General features: G+C 53.8%; 2 protein-coding genes across 7 annotated transcripts; one reads left to right on the forward strand and one right to left on the reverse strand.

Annotated features, from left to right (window-relative positions):
* Positions 1 to 13: 13 nt before the first annotated feature.
* Positions 14 to 5594, reverse strand: LOC101166003 (ectonucleotide pyrophosphatase/phosphodiesterase family member 7). 4 transcript variants are annotated; one of them, XM_023964640.1, is made up of 6 exons: positions 5547 to 5594; positions 2945 to 5205; positions 2015 to 2160; positions 1307 to 1930; positions 574 to 796; positions 14 to 494 (listed from the first exon to the last, which is right to left on the reverse strand). In XM_023964640.1, exons 2-6 carry the CDS (start codon positions 3180 to 3182, stop codon positions 424 to 426), a joined length of 1302 nt encoding a protein of 433 aa, XP_023820408.1. In that variant the 5' UTR covers positions 3183 to 5205; positions 5547 to 5594; the 3' UTR covers positions 14 to 423. The 4 variants fall into 4 exon arrangements, with proteins under 4 accessions (XP_023820408.1, XP_020566202.1, XP_020566203.1 ...); XM_020710543.2 differs by lacking the exon at positions 5547 to 5594 and having other exon boundaries at positions 2945 to 4695; positions 4768 to 5331; XM_020710544.2 differs by lacking the exon at positions 5547 to 5594 and having other exon boundaries at positions 2945 to 4389; positions 4515 to 5331.
* A 777-nt stretch (positions 5595 to 6371) lies between these two features.
* Positions 6372 to 17396, forward strand: LOC101174297 (oocyte zinc finger protein XlCOF28). Of its 3 annotated transcripts, none has more exons than XM_023964636.1 (9): positions 6372 to 8330; positions 12744 to 12853; positions 13238 to 13914; positions 13981 to 14259; positions 14584 to 14883; positions 14949 to 15029; positions 15479 to 15590; positions 15705 to 16269; positions 16361 to 17396. In XM_023964636.1, exons 2-9 carry the CDS (start codon positions 12793 to 12795, stop codon positions 16377 to 16379), a joined length of 2094 nt encoding a protein of 697 aa, XP_023820404.1. In that variant the 5' UTR covers positions 6372 to 8330; positions 12744 to 12792; the 3' UTR covers positions 16380 to 17396. The 3 variants fall into 3 exon arrangements, with proteins under 3 accessions (XP_023820404.1, XP_020566201.1, XP_011484184.1); XM_020710542.2 differs by having other exon boundaries at positions 6373 to 8330; positions 15705 to 16311; XM_011485882.3 differs by having other exon boundaries at positions 6373 to 8330; positions 13241 to 13914; positions 15705 to 17396.
* The last annotated feature ends 73 nt before the right edge of the window (positions 17397 to 17469 follow it).

Here is a 17469-nt window from a genome sequence, read left to right on the forward strand (position 1 = left end):
AACCACAGAGGAGTTAAAAAACACCTGAATTTATCCCAGAAACCGTCTGGAAAGATCAACAGCTGCTAGAACACACCTGATCCTGGGGATCAGCAGCAAAGGAGGCGGGGTTTCTGGAGTCTGACCCCCCCAGGCCTGGAGTCTGACCCCCCCCTGCTCTAAAGGTCGCTGTAGCAGTCGGGAAACTCACTCAGAAACATTTACGAGGCGTCAAACACTGTCTTTAATGTAGGCACAAATACTGGCCACTGTGAGGCGCTGTTCAGCTTCCTGTTCTGGGTCAGAACTGCAGGTGGAACCGAGACGCTCCCTGTGGGTCAGACATCTACAGAACCACAAAGCCGGTTTCACGTCAGGGTTTCAGACTGAAGCGTGACCCGGTCCTGCTGGAGGTTCTGGATAGTTCTGAGGTTTCTGGGTCGGTCACAGCGCCGTGAGCCCGCTCAGCAGTGTGACCAGCAGAACCGAGACAGACAGCCCAGCTCCTCGTGTTCCTGAAGGAAACCAGCAGAGGACACAGGTTGTACCATCACTGCAGACCCACGGTGAGGCGGTTCTGACCCGGTTACTCACCGCCGGACAGCAGCATGTCCTCCGTCACGGCCAGAGAACCGTTGTGTGGCGCCGGCTGGATCTGCAGCAGTTTGCACATCAGGGGGTAGATGTGGACGCTGTCGAACGGCTCCGACAGGAAGTTCCTCTTGAAACTGGGTCCGAACGCGCGGAAGATGGTCTTCATGTCCATGTGGTCGTTGTGGAAGCCGTGGTCACCTTTGTTGACGTAGACGATGAATCTCTGCAGAGTGAGGGAGGGAGGGTCAGGCCCACCCGGAGGTTCAGGTTCAAGGAGACGTCAGAGTTTCAAACCAGAAGAACGTCTGTCTGCAGCGTCTTCATCATCACAGCATCTCCAAAAACAGTTTGGCGAAATTTTTACATTAAGCTGCCAAACAAACGGTGTTTTGGAACCACGGGGACGTCTCTAGGATTCCACGCTGAAGGAACGCCTCAGTTCTGAAAGCGCGTGGACTTCAGAGAAGAATGTGGCGCCCAAATACCAAAACGCGTGGAAAGAACTGTGGGTGTTCCCCTAACCCCCCCTCATTTATTCACAGACGTCCAATGATATTCAAACATTTGATCTGGGATCAGCCAATCAGGGAACTGATCACAAAGACGATGGCGAGCTGGAATAAGTTTCAGACATTTCAGCTCTCAAGATGGAAGCTCGCTGAGGCGGCGGGGATCGGAGCGCCGTGAAGAAGCCCTGGACGGACGGACATGAAAGATCACGAAGAAAACTCACAGAGTTCAGGTTGAAGCCCAGATCTGCGATGACCACGATGGGAGGCAGCCGCTCGCTTTTTCCAAGATGGAAGCTTTCGGGCATTTCGTGTTTCCTGTAGACCGTCAGGTTTGGCGCATTGGACAGGGCGTCAAAAACCTCTTGCTCCCTCCCCGGCCGCGGCGTCAAAATGCCAAAGCCGCCATAGTCCAGGATCTCAAAGCTGGCCAGTTGGAGGAGGTTCAGGTACTTGTTGAGAACGATCTCGTCCACCAGAGGTCGCTTCTTCACGGTGGTCATGCCGTGGTCAGAGGTGATGATGACGTCCAGGCTGTCGCTCAGTTTGTGGCGATGGATGGCGTTTCTCAGGTAGCCGATGGTGCGGTCTATCTGCTGGATGATCTCCTTCCTGCGGGGGTGGTCCGGCCCCTTGGCGTGGCCCACGTTGTCCGGTTCTCCGTAGTACAGCGTCACCAGGTTGAAGTCCTCCTGGGAAAACCAGCTCAGCACCGTGTCGACGTTCTGCTGCCACTCCGTCTCGTTGTCGTCCGGATGGCCAGCTTCCGTCATCACAACCCTGTTCACGGATTGGCCACTGTAATTGGCTCCGCCTCCCGGGAAGAAGAACGAGGCTGTTTTCAGGCCCTGAAACCACAAAGCAGATCTGATGTTCTTCTGGCGTACTTTGTTTCAACTCTGACAGAGGACTCCATGTTTGTAGTCCGTCACCTGGTTCTGCGCTGTGATCCATAAGGGCAGCACGCCATTGTCCCACCACTCTGACCTGGACAGGGTCTGCTTGTGAGGAACTTTGAGGTTGGTGGTGGTGTTGAACATCATGTTGTGCACGACTTCGTGGTCTTCCACCCATCTGCCTGAAGAACACAAAGACATTCAACGCTGTGGACGCGAAGAACGAGAGGAAACGGACGCCAGACGGAACTCCAGCTGCAGGACTTCCCAGGAGGCATCGTCCAACCGGACCAGGGAGTTCATCCTGAGGAGGCGTCTCACACCAAACCAGGTGTCCAATCAAATCATGACACCCAGGTGACTAAAGTAAAGGTGGTCCACCACACAACAGTTCTAGCATCCTCTGAACCCGGTTCTGGACCAGAAGCCTGAACACTTCATTTGTAGAGGATCTGACTGCGACCGTTTGTCAGAGCTTCACTCTCTGGTTAGCTCGTCCAATCACAAAAAATAGAAACGACACCACCATCAGTCACGGGGGGGGGGGGCGTAAAGAAACTAAAGTCTTCTTCTTAGGCAGCATCTCATTTCTGCTCCAGACAAATCCACAGAAGGAAGTCTCCATGCAATTAAAACAGAACCACAGAGTCCAGCAGAATCTGGGGTCAAAGGTTCCCCCAGCAGGGAGGACACTGACCTTCACAGCTCACTCCTGAAGGATGAAGCAGAACTTTGTTGTAGCTGGAGCTGATGTAGCACTCGCAGCAGTCGGACCTCAGAACATTTCTGGACATTAAGGCTCCTGTTCTGCCACAGAAAACGCTCCGGTCTTTCCAGCACTGATTTGGTGCTGTTAGCTTAAAGCTACATGGGTGTAAACATGACGTTTCCATGGAAACTCAGAGAAAAATCTTCTCCTCTGAACATCATGTAAGGAGCTCATGGTGGTCTGTGGGGGGCAGTTACCTGTAATGGTGGTGAAGTGGGATGGGGAGGTCATGGTCAGCATCGGGGGGGTGATGTACTTGGCCTTGACGCCGTCCACAGCCAGCTGATCCAGGTTGGGGGTGTCCACGTCCTGGTCGTAGTCCCACCTGAAGCCATCAAAGGAGATGAGCAGCAGCTTCTTCCCCGCAGACGTCCTCAGGGAACGGCCGGCTGCGCAGGCGGCTGCCGTGAGAAGAAGGAGCTCCTGCAGCCTCATCTTCACCTCCGCTCCGACTGTGTGGAGCTCCACCCGGCTCACCGGCTCTCCTCGGGAACCCCGGGTTAATGTTCAACTGAGACCTTCGACTGTGACCTGCAGGTCTTATCAGGCCTGCGTGGCCTTGGCCTCTGCTCTGAGGAACACGAGCCGCTTCTGAGCCGCCAACGTGACGTCAGGCGTGTTCCGGCAGCAGCCGTCCTCGCCGACGGTCTCTGCACATCCGCCGCCTTCACGCCATCTTCACAGGAAACCCAGAGGCGGTCTGTACACCTGGGATCAGCGCGGATCCAGGAGCAGAGCAGATCCAGGACCAGAGCAGATCCTGGTCTAGACCGGATCCAGGACCAGAGCAGATCCTGGTCCAGACCGGATCCAGGACCAGAGCAGATCCTGGTCCAGACCGGATCCAGGACCAGAGCAGATCCTGGTCCAGACCAGATCCAGGACCAGAGCAGATCCCGGACTGGTTCCTGGACCAGGATGCATCAGAATGGAGCAGAGCGAGGAGCCCACTGAATGAATCCCATCACGTCAGAAGCCATTTTTTCATCTGCTCCTGATTGCCAAACGTAGAAATACTCAGACATGCAGCTTTCATCTAAAACATGTCTTCCATCAGGCTGTGGGACAGACTGGAGGCCTGTCCAGGACGTCCCCTGCATGCGCCCACATGGCCAATGAATGTCCTCCATCATAAAAAGCTACAGGAACATGGTAAGAACGGCAAAAAGACTCTGAGGTCAGTCTGATGAAGCAGCTTGAGTGAAACGTTCAGAAATGAAGACTTTAAATCAAAGGATCGACTGAAAAGTTAAGTTTTGTTGTTTGTTCCTGCAGCCACTAAAGTTTGTGACCTGAAGCATTCTGGGTAGTTTTAGGAGGTTTTAAGCTGAAAAGTCTGACTCCTGACAGAAATCTGCTGCGCTGCATTTTTCTCCTGAACTTTGCTCCGAGGACATCGGCCGTCTGGAGCGATTAGATGTCTGTCAGATTACGTTTCTCATGTTCGGCGTAAAAATAGAACATTTCCTGTTTGGTTTCCTCTACTTGACCTTCATGAGTCGGGTTTGATCCGCTAAATGCAAGGTTGTAAAAGGATCCTTCTTTGTAGGAAACACATTTCTTTTCCTATTTTTTCAGGATTCTGTACGTTTTTTTGGTTTCATGTCCTCTTTTGGTGAACATTCAGAATGTTGAAACTCATCTGTGCTCAGAATTCAGGTAAAAAACAACAGAAAAAGATTTTCTTAGTGGAGCCTTTTTTTATCACATTATTGGAACCGCAGTTTATTTTAGCCTCTACTTCACTGCTTGAGGAAAAGCGCTGACCTTTGTGAGGTCACCTGTACAGGTGAGCCTCGTCCCTGCTGCTGCCCCCTGCTGGCTAAACATGCAATGTTTCTGCCAGCTCTGAGGCTTTCTCATCAAGATCTGCAGATTCTGTGGTGAGGTTCCATAAGGGTTTCCCTCCTTAAACCAGGAACTGGTCCTCTCTGAGGAGGAAGAACACCTTCACCTGAGGAGGAAGAACACCTTCACCTGAGGAGGAGGAAGAACACCTTCACCTGAGGAGGAAGAACACCTTCACCTGAGGAGGAAGAACACCTTCACCTGAGGAGGAAGAACACTTTCACCTGAGGAGGAAGAACACCTTCACCTGAGGAGGAAGAACACCTTCACCTGAGGAGGAAGAACACCTTCACCTGAGGAGGAAGAACACCTTCACCTGAGGAGGAAGAACACTTTCACCCGAGGAGGAGGAGGAAGAACACCTTCACCCGAGGAGGAGGAGGAAGAACACCTTCACCCGAGGAGGAGGAAGAACACCTTCACCCGAGGAGGAGGAAGAACACCTTCACCTGAGGAGGAAGAACACCTTCACCCGGGGAGGAGGAGGAAGAACACCTTCACCTGAGGAGGAAGAACACTTTCACCTGAGGAGGAAGAACACCTTCACCTGAGGAGGAAGAACACCTTCACCTGAGGAGGAAGAACACCTTCACCTGAGGAGGAAGAACACCTTCACCTGAGGAGGAAGAACACTTTCACCCGAGGAGGAGGAGGAAGAACACCTTCACCCGAGGAGGAGGAGGAAGAACACCTTCACCCGAGGAGGAGGAAGAACACCTTCACCCGAGGAGGAGGAAGAACACCTTCACCTGAGGAGGAAGAACACCTTCACCCGGGGAGGAGGAGGAAGAACACCTTCACCCGAGGAGGAGGAGGAAGAACACCTTCGCCCGAGGAGGAGGAAGAAGAACACCTTCACCCGAGGAGGAGGAAGAACACCTTCACCTGAGGAGGAAGAACACCTTCACCCGGGGAGGAAGAAGAACACCTTCACCTGAGGAGGAAGAACACTTTCACCCGAGGAGGAGGAGGAAGAACACCTTCACCCGAGGAGGAGGAGGAAGAACACCTTCACCCGAGGAGGAGGAAGAACACCTTCACCCGAGGAGGAGGAAGAACACCTTCACCTGAGGAGGAAGAACACCTTCACCCGGGGAGGAGGAGGAAGAACACCTTCACCTGAGGAGGAAGAACACCTTCACCCGGGGAGGAGGAGGAAGAACACCTTCACCCGAGGAGGAGGAGGAAGAACACCTTCACCCGAGGAGGAGGAGGAAGAACACCTTCGCCCGAGGAGGAGGAAGAAGAACACCTTCACCCGAGGAGGAGGAAGAACACCTTCACCTGAGGAGGAAGAACACCTTCACCCGGGGAGGAGGAAGAACACCTTCACCCGGGGAGGAGGAAGAACACCTTCACCCGAGGAGGAGGAGGAACACCTTCACCCGAGGAGGAGGAGGAACACCTTCACCCGAGGAGGAGGAAGAACACCTTCACCCGAGGAGGAGGAGGAACACCTTCACCCGAGGAGGAGGAAGAACACCTTCATGAAGCAGCATAAAGCAACAAGTTTACTGGTTGTTAATCATTATGGTAAGGTTCAAATGTAGTACAAAAAGGGCGGGGCCTGTCCACACACACACTCAAATATTATCAACACACCTGCTAGCTGCAAAAATGTCCACCTGTCGACATGTACACAAAACAGATAGTGTTCACACGCATACTTATGCCTGATAACCAACTAGTGTGAAATATTTCATTCATTCAATCATGCAAACTGTTAGTGCAAAGGTGAGCTAACACCAGTGCTCAGGTGAGTGTTTATGTTCTTCTAAAATGGATGGTGGAACGTGAAAAGAAGGAGGAGGAGTGCCCAGCCACCCCCACCCCAAGACCCCCACCGCAGAAAATAACTCATACATGTAGGAGACTAAAGGGGAAGTGAGCATTCCGTGTCCCTGCAGATGTCCACTTCCATCCTTTCTTCCTCCACCAAAGACCAGATCTCTACGTCTGTGTGACGCTTCCGTCTGAGGAGGAGGAGCACTTTCTGGCATTTTCAACGTTCTAATGCTAATATAACAGACTATCTTTATTCCTCTTTATTGTTTTATGTTGAAACGGGACGTTTCATCTGCAGGAGGGGCCGTATGGGACACTGTTTACTTCAGCTTTGGTGTTCTGTGGATGACAGGTTCATGATGTAATCAGGCAGATGGACCTCTGGGTACATGAATAAAATGAAAATAAAGGCTGCAGCGGTCCTCTACACCCACACGTGTCTCTGAGCTCCTTATTTTACAGATGACACACCGCTTTACTGACACCAAACCCCGGACAGACGGTTACACTGACAATAATCTGATTTTGAGTCACCAAAAGGATCAGAATCTCTGTGTTTTTGAAACATATCCGGAAATAAAACTTCACAAGACGCTCCGCATATTTCATCTTCAAGGAAAGCTCCAATAAACGGAAACCTTTGGTGTTTTTTTCCTCGTAAATCTATGACTTTTTTCTGGTAAATTTACAACTTCAAAATTGTAATAAAAAAAATGTTTGTAAACTGGTCCTAAAACTACATTATACTATTGCTGTCATTAATTAAGAATACAAATATTTATAAACGCTCTTTAAGAAGCAATAAAAGAAAGACACAGTGCAGTGTTTCAAAGTAAAGTCCACCTTGGAGCTGATGCTAAAATGTGACAGAGATCCTGCTAAAGGTCATAGTTCAAAGACCCTCCTGCTGCACCAATGAATCTTTAGGAGGTTTATTCCCAGGAAGGAAACTATCAGTTAATCTGGAAAAAATCCTCAAACTTTCCTTCAATCTCAGCAGAAAAGCAGGTGGAAAGAAGCAGGCGGCACCATCATAGGACCATCGTCAGCTCACCTGCATGTTCTGGTGGTTCTGCAGCCTGGGGGGTCGTGACCTGAGGCCTTCATGCCTCACTGTTTCACTGCGTTAAAATCTCTCACACAAATAACAACAAACATACATGAACATGTATGTAGAGACGATTGGAGATGGTTGAAGGAATTTCTTCATGTTTTACTTTCCTGTTTCTGATCATTATTCTATATGTTTATGCATGACTGCAAAGTTAAAGCTTCAATTTAATAGTTTAAAAAGGATTTAGAAAGGACTGAAAAACAAGGACTAAGAAATAAAAATTACATTTCATTAAAAACGTCAAGTAATTCAAAGAAACAAAAAAAAGTAGTAAAAAATAAAGACTTGTTTCAAAACTTTATATGGACAAAATTTGTTAAGAATGTTAAAACTCGAACTGTGTTTAAGTTGTTTTATGAAGTACATTCCGACCTGCTGGGTTCTGTGTTGCTATGGTTACGGTCTCTGGCCGCACCAATGTTAGTGTAGTTCCCCCTCCTGCCGGTGGGGGCAGTAGCGAGGCAGAGAAAAAGTATAACTTCCGGTTTTGTTTCTGTTTCCGGTCTCTGTCTTTCTTTAAAAAAATGCTCCAAACGTTTCTATTAAAAGCGGTCATTTGATCCCAACTGGCCAAAACTCCCGTTTTCATTGGCAGACGCGCGCTCGGATGAAGTGACGTCACACCGAGACGTCTTTGTTCAAAGCTAGCATGAGCTAGCGGTGCACCGTGCAGGAATCGAACCCGCGGAGCCGGAACGGAGAACCCTGGGGCCCCACGGTTCCTATAATCGCCTGTTTGGCGAACTGAGACGACAGAGCGGGTCACCCGCTCGTCTCTGATTGGTGGAACCACCGCCTCACCTGGTTCTCCTCAGGTGTGATGGTGAATGACTGACGTAAGTATTCCTGAATCCGCCTTCCTCAGACGCTCCTGCAGGAGAATCATGAAAGCAGCTCCTCTAAGAGGAGAGGATGAAGGAAAGGCAGCGCGAGCGCCAGGAGGAGGGCGGGAAGGTCACGTGGAGAAGAGACTAGGAAAGGTGGAACAGATCATGGAGGAATGTCAGACGTCAGAGAGGAGACAGTTCCAGCTTTGAGGAGGAGGAAGAGGAGGTGTGAGTGATGGAGGAGGAGGAGGTCTGAGTGATGGAGGAGAGGAGGAGGAGGAGGTCTGGGTGATGGAGGAGAGGAGGAGGAGGAGGTCTGAGTGATGGAGGAGAGGAGGAAAAGGAGGTCTGAGTGATGGAGGAGAGGAGGAGGAGGAGGTCTGAGTGATGGAGGAGAGGAGGAGGAGGAGGTCTGAGTGATGGAGGAGAGGAGGAGGAGGAGGTCTGAGTGATGGAAGAGAGGAGGAGGAGGTCTGAGTGATGGAGGAGAAGAGGAGGAGGAGGTCTGAGTGATGGAGGAGAGGAGGAAGAGGAGGTGTGAGTGATGGAGGAGGAGGAGGTCTGGGTGATGGAGGAGAGGAGGAGGAGGAGGTCTGAGTGATGGAGGAGAGGAGGAAAAGGAGGTCTGAGTGATGGAGGAGAGGAGGAGGAGGAGGTCTGAGTGATGGAGGAGAAGAGGAGGAGGAGGTCTGAGTGATGGAGGAGAGGAGGAGGAGGAGGTCTGAGTGATGGAGGAGAGGAGGAGGAGGAGGTCTGAGTGATGGAAAAGAGGAGGAGGAGGTCTGAGTGATGGAGGAGAGGAGGACGAGGAGGTCTGAGTGATGGAAGAGAGGAGGAGGAGGTCTGAGTGATGGAGGAGAGGAGGAGGAGGTCTGAGTGATGGAGGAGAGGAGGAGGAGGAGGTCTGAGTGATGGAGGAGAGGAGGAGGAGGAGGTCTGAGTGATGGAAGAGAGGAGGAGGAGGTCTGAGTGATGGAGGAGAGGAGGAAGAGGAGGTGGTCTGAGTGATGGAGGAGAGGAGGAAGAGGAGGTCTGGGTGATGGAGGAGAGGAGGAAAAGGAGGTCTGAGTGATGGAGGAGAGGAGGAGGAGGAGGTCTGAGTGATGGAAGAGAGGAGGAAGAGGTCTGAGTGATGGAGGAGAGGAGGAGGAGGAGGTCTGAGTGATGGAGGAGAGGAGGAGGAGGAGGTCTGAGTGATGGAGGAGAAGAGGAGGAGGAGGTCTGAGTGATGGAGGAGAGGAGGAGGAGGAGGTCTGGGTGATGGAGGAGAGGAGGAAAAGGAGGTCTGAGTGATGGAGGAGAGGAGGAGGAGGAGGTCTGAGTGATGGAGGAGAAGAGGAGGAGGAGGTCTGAGTGATGGAGGAGAGGAGGAGGAGGAGGTCTGAGTGATGGAGGAGAGGAGGAGGAGGAGGTCTGAGTGATGGAGGAGAGGAGGAGGAGGAGGTCTGAGTGATGAAAGAGAGGAGGAGGAGGAGGTCTGAGTGATGGAAGAGAGGAGGAAGAGGTCTGAGTGATGGAGGAGAGGAGGAGGAGGAGGTCTGAGTGATGGAGGAGAGGAGGAGGAGGAGGTCTGAGTGATGGAAGAGAGGAGGAGGAGGTCTGAGTGATGGAGGAGAGGAGGAAGAGGAGGTGGTCTGAGTGATGGAGGAGAGGAGGAAGAGGAGGAGGTCTGAGTGATAGAGGAGAGGAGGAAGAGGAGGAGGTCTGAGTGATGGAGGAGAGGAAGAGGAGGAGGAGGTGTAAGTGATAGAGGAGGAGGAGGTGGTCTGAGTGATGGAGGAGAGGAAGAGGAGGAGGAGGAGGTGTGAGTGATAGAGGAGGAGGAGATGTGAGTGACGGAAGAGAAGAGGAGGAGGAGGAAGTGTGAGTGATGGAGGAGAGGAGGAAGAGGAGGTGGTCTGAGTGATGGAGGACAGGAGGAAGAGGAGGAGGTCTGAGTGATGGAGGAGAGGAGGAAGAGGAGGAGGTCTGAGTGATGGAGGAGAGGAAGAGGAGGAGGAGGTGTAAGTGATAGAGGAGGAGGAAGTGGTCTGAGTGATGGAAGAGAAGAGGAGGAGGTGTGAGTGATGGAGAAGAGGAGGAAGAGGTGTGAGTGATAGAGGAGGAGGAGGTGTAAGTGATAGAGGAGAAGAGGAGGAGGAGGTCTGAGTGATGGAGGAGGAGGAGGTGTGAGTGATAGAGGAGGAGGAGGTGTGAGTGATGGAGGAGGAGGAGGAGGAGGTGTGAGTGATGGAGGAGAGGAAGAGGAGGAGGAGGTGTGAGTGATAGAGGAGGAGGAGGTGTGAGTGATAGAGGAGGAGGAGGTGTGAGTGATGGAGGAGGAGGAGGTGTGAGTGATGGAGGAGGAGGAGGAGGTGTGAGTGATGGAGGAAAGGAAGAGGAGGAGGAGGTCTGAGTGATAGAGGAGGAGGAGGTGTGAGTGATGGAGGAGAAGAGGAGGAGGAGGTGTGAGTGATGAAGGAGAGGAGGAGGAGGTCTGAGTGATGGAGGAGAGGAGGAGGTCTGAGTGATGGAGGAGGAGGAGGTGTGAGTGATAGAGGAGGAGGAGGTGTGAGTGATGGAGGAAAGGAAGAGGAGGAGGAGGTCTGAGTGATAGAGGAGGAGGAGGTGTGAGTGATGGAGGAGAAGAGGAGGAGGAGGAGGTGTGAGTGATGGAGGAGAGGAGGAAGTGTGAGTGATGGAGGAGAGGAGGAAGTGTGAGTGACGGAGGAGAGGAAGAGGAGGAGGTGTGAGTGATGGAGAAGAGGAGGAGGAGGTGTGAGTGATAGAGGAGGAGGAGGTGTAAGTGATAGAGGAGAAGAGGAGGAGGAGGTCTGAGTGATGGAGGAGGAGGAGGTGTGAGTGATGGAGGAGGAGGAGGAGGAGGTGTGAGTGATGGAGGAGAGGAAGAGGAGGAGGAGGTGTGAGTGATAGAGGAGGAGGAGGTGTGAGTGATAGAGGAGGAGGAGGTGTGAGTGATGGAGGAGGAGGAGGAGGAGGTGTGAGTGATGGAGGAAAGGAAGAGGAGGAGGAGGTCTGAGTGATAGAGGAGGAGGAGGTGTGAGTGATGGAGGAGAAGAGGAGGAGGAGGTCTGAGTGATGGAGGAGAAGAGGAGGAGGAGGAGGTGTGAGTGATGAAGGAGAGGAGGAGGAGGTCTGAGTGATGGAGGAGGAGGAGGTGTGAGTGATGGAGGAGAGGAAGAGGAGGAGGAGGTCTGAGTGATGGAGGAGAGGAGGAGGAGGTCTGAGTGACGGAGGAGAGGAGGAGCAGGAGGAGGTGTGAGTGATGGAGGAGGAGGAGGTCTGAGTGATGGAGGAGAGGAGGAGGAGGTCTGAGTGACGGAGGAGAGGAAGAGGAGGAGGAGGTGTGAGTGATATAGGACGAGGAGGCGGAGGTGTGAGTGATGGAGGAGAGGAAGAGGAGGAGGAGGTCTGAGTGATAGAGGAGGAGGAGGTCTGAGTGATGGAGGAGAGGAGGAGGAGGAGGAGGTGTGAGTGATGGAGGAGGAGGAGGTCTGAGTAATGGAGGAGAGGAGGAGGAGGTCTGAGTGACGGAGGAGGAGGAGGTCTGAGTGATGGAGGAGAGGAGGAGGAGGTCTGAGTGACGGAGGAGAGGAAGAGGAGGAGGAGGTGTGAGTGATGGAGGAGGAGGAGGTCTGAGTAATGGAGGAGAGGAGGAGGAGGTCTGAGTGACGAGTGACGGAGGAGGAGGAGGTGTGAGTGATAGAGGAGGAGGAGGTCTGAGTGATGGAGGTGAGGAAGAGGAGGAGAAGGTGTGAAGGACACGTGGATGACTGTAGCTTCCATGCCTCCTGCTCCTAAACCTGAGTCAGTGGTTTCTGTGAGGAACCATCTGGTCCTGGCAGAAGTCTTTGATTACACCCAAAGATCCTCCATGCTGTTTCTGGGACCCTCTGACCTCTGACCTCTGACCTGGGCTGGGCTGGCGTTCTACATCCACAGTTCCTCAAACTATTTGGTTGTGTCTGAATTCCTTCCCTGCTCACTCTACAGAGCGTTCTCCATGTTCTAGTGTGTCTGAATCTACAATTCCAAAATCCAGAGCCCTAGAAATTTCCCAGAAGTCTCTGAAAAACCAGAGTGCATCCATGCTCACTAGATCAGAGAATACAGACCACAATGCATTGCGTTGGAACAATTGTTGCCAAAAAAATGTATTTAAATGTATTTTTTTGATAAACCATCAATGTTTTTATCTTCAGAAGACAGTGGATCATAAATAATAGTCACAAAACGCTCATATTGTGATTTTAACTTTGTTCAATCGATGACATCATAGCCGTCGTTGTGAGGGAGCATGGCGTCCAAACGTTTTTAAACGTTTTTTAGTAGTCAGGGGTTAGGGCGGAAATTCTTCTTTGTGACCCTCAGCTTCAGCTGTTAACGTTTAAATGAACACAAATCCGGTTGTGTTTATTTTAGTGACCAGAAGCAGAAGACTCCGCCCCCTTTACTCCTTCAGGAGGTGAAGATGAACAGAGAGGAGGAGGAAGCGGATAAAGGAGACGACTGTGAGATGATCCCTCCAGCAGGTCAGAGACTCTTAGACCGCCGTCTTTCAATCATAAAAGGACAAAAATGGATCAACCTTTGCGTTTGCTCCAACTCAGTGGCCTAGTGGTAGAGTGTTCACCTGGTTGTGGGTTCAAATCCATATTTGGACGCTACCAAAGCCTCCTTTAACTTTACCTCATGGATTTACAACTACAAAAGCTTCAGCTCCATTTCCATCCACGTAGTTTTTGTTGAGAACAGGAAGGATTTTCTGTTTTGCGGTAACCCTGTGAAGCTCCGCCCATTTTCCCTGTTGTGTTTTTATCATTTGTCTCCTCACTTCAAAGCCAGTATCCCCAGAATCCAGTCATGATAGAAGCACAACAGGAAATGACATCGTTGTTCTCCGTGACCATATCCAGCAGGAGGCGCCGTTCCAGACGCCCGCCATGACTCCGCAGAGGAGGCGGCCCCGGCGCGGGGGCCCCGGCCGTCAAAGCCGCGCCACCGCTGCTCTGAGTGCGGTCAGGAGTTCTCTCGGCCGTCCCGACTGGCGGATCACGTGGCGTCGCACTCGGGCGTCAAGCGCCACAGCTGCTCCATCTGCGGCAAACGCTTCACCAAGAAGTTCAACCTGCGCATCCACCAGCGCGTCCACACCGGCGAGAAGCCCTACTCCTGTCCCGACTGCAGCGCCAGCTTCGCCCAGCAGGGCTGCCTGAGGAGGCACCGCCTCCAGCACGCCGCCAAGAAGCCCCACCTCTGCTCCGAGTGTGGGCGGGGCTTCACCCAGAGGCGCTACCTGGTGCAGCACGAGCGGACGCACACCGGGGAGAAGCCCTTCAGCTGCCTGCTGTGCCCCAAACGCTTCGCCTCCAGGAACGGGCTGGTGGACCACCACAAGACGCACGCCGAGCAGAAGCTCTTCTCCTGCTCGCTCTGCCAGAAGGCCTTCTCCTCCGCCTCCTCCTTCAGGGACCACGTCAGGCTGCACACGGGCCAGAAGCTCCACCCCTGCTCGCTGTGCAGCCGCAGCTTCAACCGGCCCAGTAAGCTGAGGGGCCACCTGCAGAGGCACGCCGACGAGGCTGCAGGAGCGGTGAGTGGAGGAGGAGGAGGAGGAGGAGGAGGAGGAGATCCACATCTAACCCGTCTGACTCCTCAGGGTGAAGCTGCTCCCCACTGCTTCCTGTGTCAGGAGGACTTCTCCTCCATCGAGCAGCTGCAGGAGCACCGGCGGCTGCAGCACCCGGCGCCGCGCTTCGCCTGCAGCGTCTGCGGCCGAACCTTCACCAGAACCACCCGCCTGAAGGTCCACATGAAGTCCCACTCGGCAGGGGGCCCGCAGCAGAACCCTGAGGGGCGCAGGAGGGGCCTAAAGGCTCAGGGCAAACCAAAGAAAAACCTGGCGCAGGGGTGCAGCGGCACCGCCACGCCGCCGCAGGTGAGGGGGCGACAGGGGGGCAAATCACCACGGGCAGAGGACCGCTCTGATCCAGAACCGGCTCCTTACCTGCAGCTAATGCTGCTGTCAGCAGGGGGCGATCACTCCCACGTCCCACAGCAAACGGGTGGTTTAGGGGGAGGAGCCAACAAAGGAAGTAAAAAGATTCAAACCTCTCAATGGAAATGTTTAATGTTTAGCGTGACGGTCGGACGTTTTTCAGATCCTTTGTTCGAAGCTTCACTGGTCTGTTTGGGTCCTGACCTTTGACCTCTGAGTGAGCTGGAGGCTGAATGTGAATTGAAGGAACCTTCTGTTTTCCAGGAATCCAGCCCTGCAGAGGGGAAGAGGAGGGGTGAGGAAGAGGAGGCCCTGTCAGCAGGTGAGGAAGAGTCTGCAGGGGATGTCAGAGCCCCCCTGCAGATGCAGCACCTCCTGCGCTGCTCCACCTGCTCCAAGACCTTCTCCAGACCCGGCAGCCTGCGAGCCCACCAGAGGAGCCACCAGGCGCAGACGCTGCACGCCTGCAGCATCTGCTCCAGGGGCTTCCGCAAGCCCTGCCTGCTCCGCAAACACATGAGGAGCCACGTGAGGGAGGGGCTAATGGCAGAGCCTGCAGATAAGGTCCGCCTTCCTGCGCAGACTCCGCCCTCTGCCGCGCTCAGACCTGAAGAGTTTGTCTGTTTCAGGGCTTCTGGCAGCACATGAAGACGGGGGAGAAGAAGGCCCTCGGGGAGGAGGAGCAGGTGGAGGCTGTGGCCCCCCAGGAGGTTAGCTATGGAGAACCTCTTCCTGTTTCTGAACCGGGCTTCCTGCAGGCGTGTTTGTTCTGAGGCTTCAGTTCTGCTTTCTTTAGCCAGACGCCTCGGTCATGAAGTTTAGGTGCCCTCTGAGGTTTTCTCAGAGCATCAGAACCTCAGAGGATCAGAACCTGAGAGCATCAGAACCTCAGAGCATCAGAACCTCAGAGCATCAGAACCTCAGAGGATCAGAACCTGAGAGGATCAGAACCTCAGAGGATCAGAACGTCAGAGCATCAGAACCTGAGAGCATCAGAACCTCAGAGCATCAGAACCTCAGAGGATCAGAACCTTAGAACCTCAGATGTTGTCTTCAGCTGACGCTCTGAAGCTGAAGCGTCGACCTTCATCTGCTGCTTTTGACCTTCAGGCGTCTTTCAGTCGTTTCAACATTTCACTGTTGGTTCTTTGATCTTCAGGACTCCGCCCCCAAGCCCCCTACGTCTAAAGCAGCCCAGCCCGGTAACCATGGCGACCACATCAACGGCTTGATCAACTCGGACGGGGAGGAGGAGCAGTGGACCTTCAGACGTAGGACTTCCCTTTGACTCTTAGCATCATCGCCCGCATCATCAGACCTTCACTTCCGTGCTCGACACAGAGCCTTGTTCTGTTTTACCAAGCATGTCATGTCGTCCCTCACAGACCCAGAGCGCCGCGCCGACCCGCCGGCGGGCGCTGGCCCGGTGAGGAGGAGCAAGCACCTGTGCCCGGTGTGTGGGCGGGACTGCTTCAAAGCGTCGGCGCTGCAGAAGCACCTGAGGATCCACTCCGGGGAGCGTCCGTACCAGTGTCCCACCTGCAGCAAGAGCTTCGTCCAGCAGGTCCACATGAAGGAGCACCAGAGGATCCACACCGGGGAGAAGCCCTTCACCTGCCCCCAGTGCGCCAAGAGCTTCACCTTCTCCAGCGCCCTGCGCCGGCACCAGCGGCTGCACGACGACGCGCGCCCCTTCTGCTGCCACGTCTGCAAGAAGAGCTTCAAGCAGCGCTCGGTGCTGAAGAGCCACCTGCTGACCCACTCCGGGGTCCGGTACCAGTGTCCGCTGTGCAGCAGGAGCTTCAGCCGCGCCCTGGAGCTCACCTACCACGTGGACGTGCACTCGGAGGCGCGGCCCTACTTCTGCAGCATCTGCAACCTGGACCTGAGCGGCGCCCGCATCTTCCGCAACCACATGAGGAAGCACGAGTCTGCAGGACGCCCGGCGGGGTCAGAGGAGACCATGTGACCCTCAGACCAGAACCCAGCAGGGTCAGAGGAGACCATGTGACCCCCTGACCCTCAGACCAGAACCCAGCGGGTCAGAGGAGACCATGTGACCCTCAGACCAGAACCCACGGGGTCAGAGGAGACCATGTGACCCTCAGACCAGAACCCAGCAGGCTCAGAGGAAACCATGTGACCCTCAGACCAGAACCCGGCTGGGTTAGAGGAGACCATGTGACCCTCAGACCAGAACCCAGCAGGCTCAGAGGAAACCATGTGACCCTCAGACCAGAACCCGGCTGGGTTAGAGGAGACCATGTGACCCTCAGACCAGAACCCAGCAGGGTCAGAGGAGACCATGTGACCCTCAGACCAGAACTCACGGGGTCAGAGGAGACCATTTGACCCTCAGACCAGAACCCAGCAGGGTCAGAGGAGACCATGTGACCCTCAGACCAGAACCCAGCGGGTCAGAGGAGACCATGTGACCCTCAGACCAGAACCCAGCAGGCTCAGAGGAAACCATGTGACCCTCAGACCAGAACCCGGCTGGGTTAGAGGAGACCATGTGACCCTCAGACCAGAACCCACGGGGTCAGAGGAGACCATGTGACCCTCAGACCAGAACTCACGGGGTCAGAGGAGACCATGTGACCCTCAGACCAGAACCCAGCAGGGTCAGAGGAGACCATGTGACCCTCAGACCAGAACCCAGCGGGTCAGAGGAGACCATGTGACTCTCAGACCAGAACCCAGCGGGTCAGAGGAGACCATGTGACTCTCAGACCAGAACCCAGCGGGTCAGAGGAGACCATGTGACCCTCAGACCAGAACCCAGCAGGGTCAGAGGAAACCATGTGACCCTCAGACCAGAACCCAGCAGGGTCAGAGGAGACCATGTGACCCTCTGTGGAAGACCAGAACATCTGGACTTCTGGAGGAACTTGAAAAGCAGTTTTGTCTTCTTTTAGAGTTTTGTCATTAATTTATTGTCCTCATTTCTTGTCCTGTTGTCAGCTGGACAGGTCTGTGTTGAGGTGATCACCTCTGAAGGTTGAAGGAACACCTGCAGGAGCAGAAGAGCAGAAAGATGAGGAGATGTTTGATCTAATAAAAGTTCCTGAAAAAACCTGAGGGTTCTGGTTCTGCTTCTGCTTCTTCAGTTCCTGACTGGGTCTCGCCCGGGTGCAGTACCCGTGTCTG

The sequence above is a fragment of the Oryzias latipes genome, chromosome 16 (assembly GCF_002234675.1).
Source record: "Oryzias latipes chromosome 16, ASM223467v1".
Classification (NCBI taxonomy): Eukaryota; Metazoa; Chordata; class Actinopteri; order Beloniformes; family Adrianichthyidae; genus Oryzias; species Oryzias latipes.

Excerpts from the sequence above, each read along its gene's own strand:
- LOC101166003 (XM_023964640.1), bottom strand. The coding sequence starts at position 3,182 with ATGAGGCTGCAGGAGCTCCTTCTTCTCACGGCAGCCGCCTGCGCAGCC. Across the intron at positions 2,161-2,944 it reads CCACTTCACCACCATTACAG|GCAGATGGGTGGAAGACCAC; the intron begins GTAACTGCCCCC and ends TGTGTTCTTCAG. Across the intron at positions 495-573 it reads GGACATGCTGCTGTCCGGCG|GAACACGAGGAGCTGGGCTG; the intron begins GTGAGTAACCGG and ends GGTTTCCTTCAG.
- LOC101174297 (XM_023964636.1), top strand. The coding sequence starts at position 12,793 with ATGAACAGAGAGGAGGAGGAAGCGGATAAAGGAGACGACTGTGAGATG. Across the intron at positions 12,854-13,237 it reads TGAGATGATCCCTCCAGCAG|CAGGAGGCGCCGTTCCAGAC; the intron begins GTCAGAGACTCT and ends GACCATATCCAG. Across the intron at positions 14,260-14,583 it reads GCACCGCCACGCCGCCGCAG|GAATCCAGCCCTGCAGAGGG; the intron begins GTGAGGGGGCGA and ends TCTGTTTTCCAG.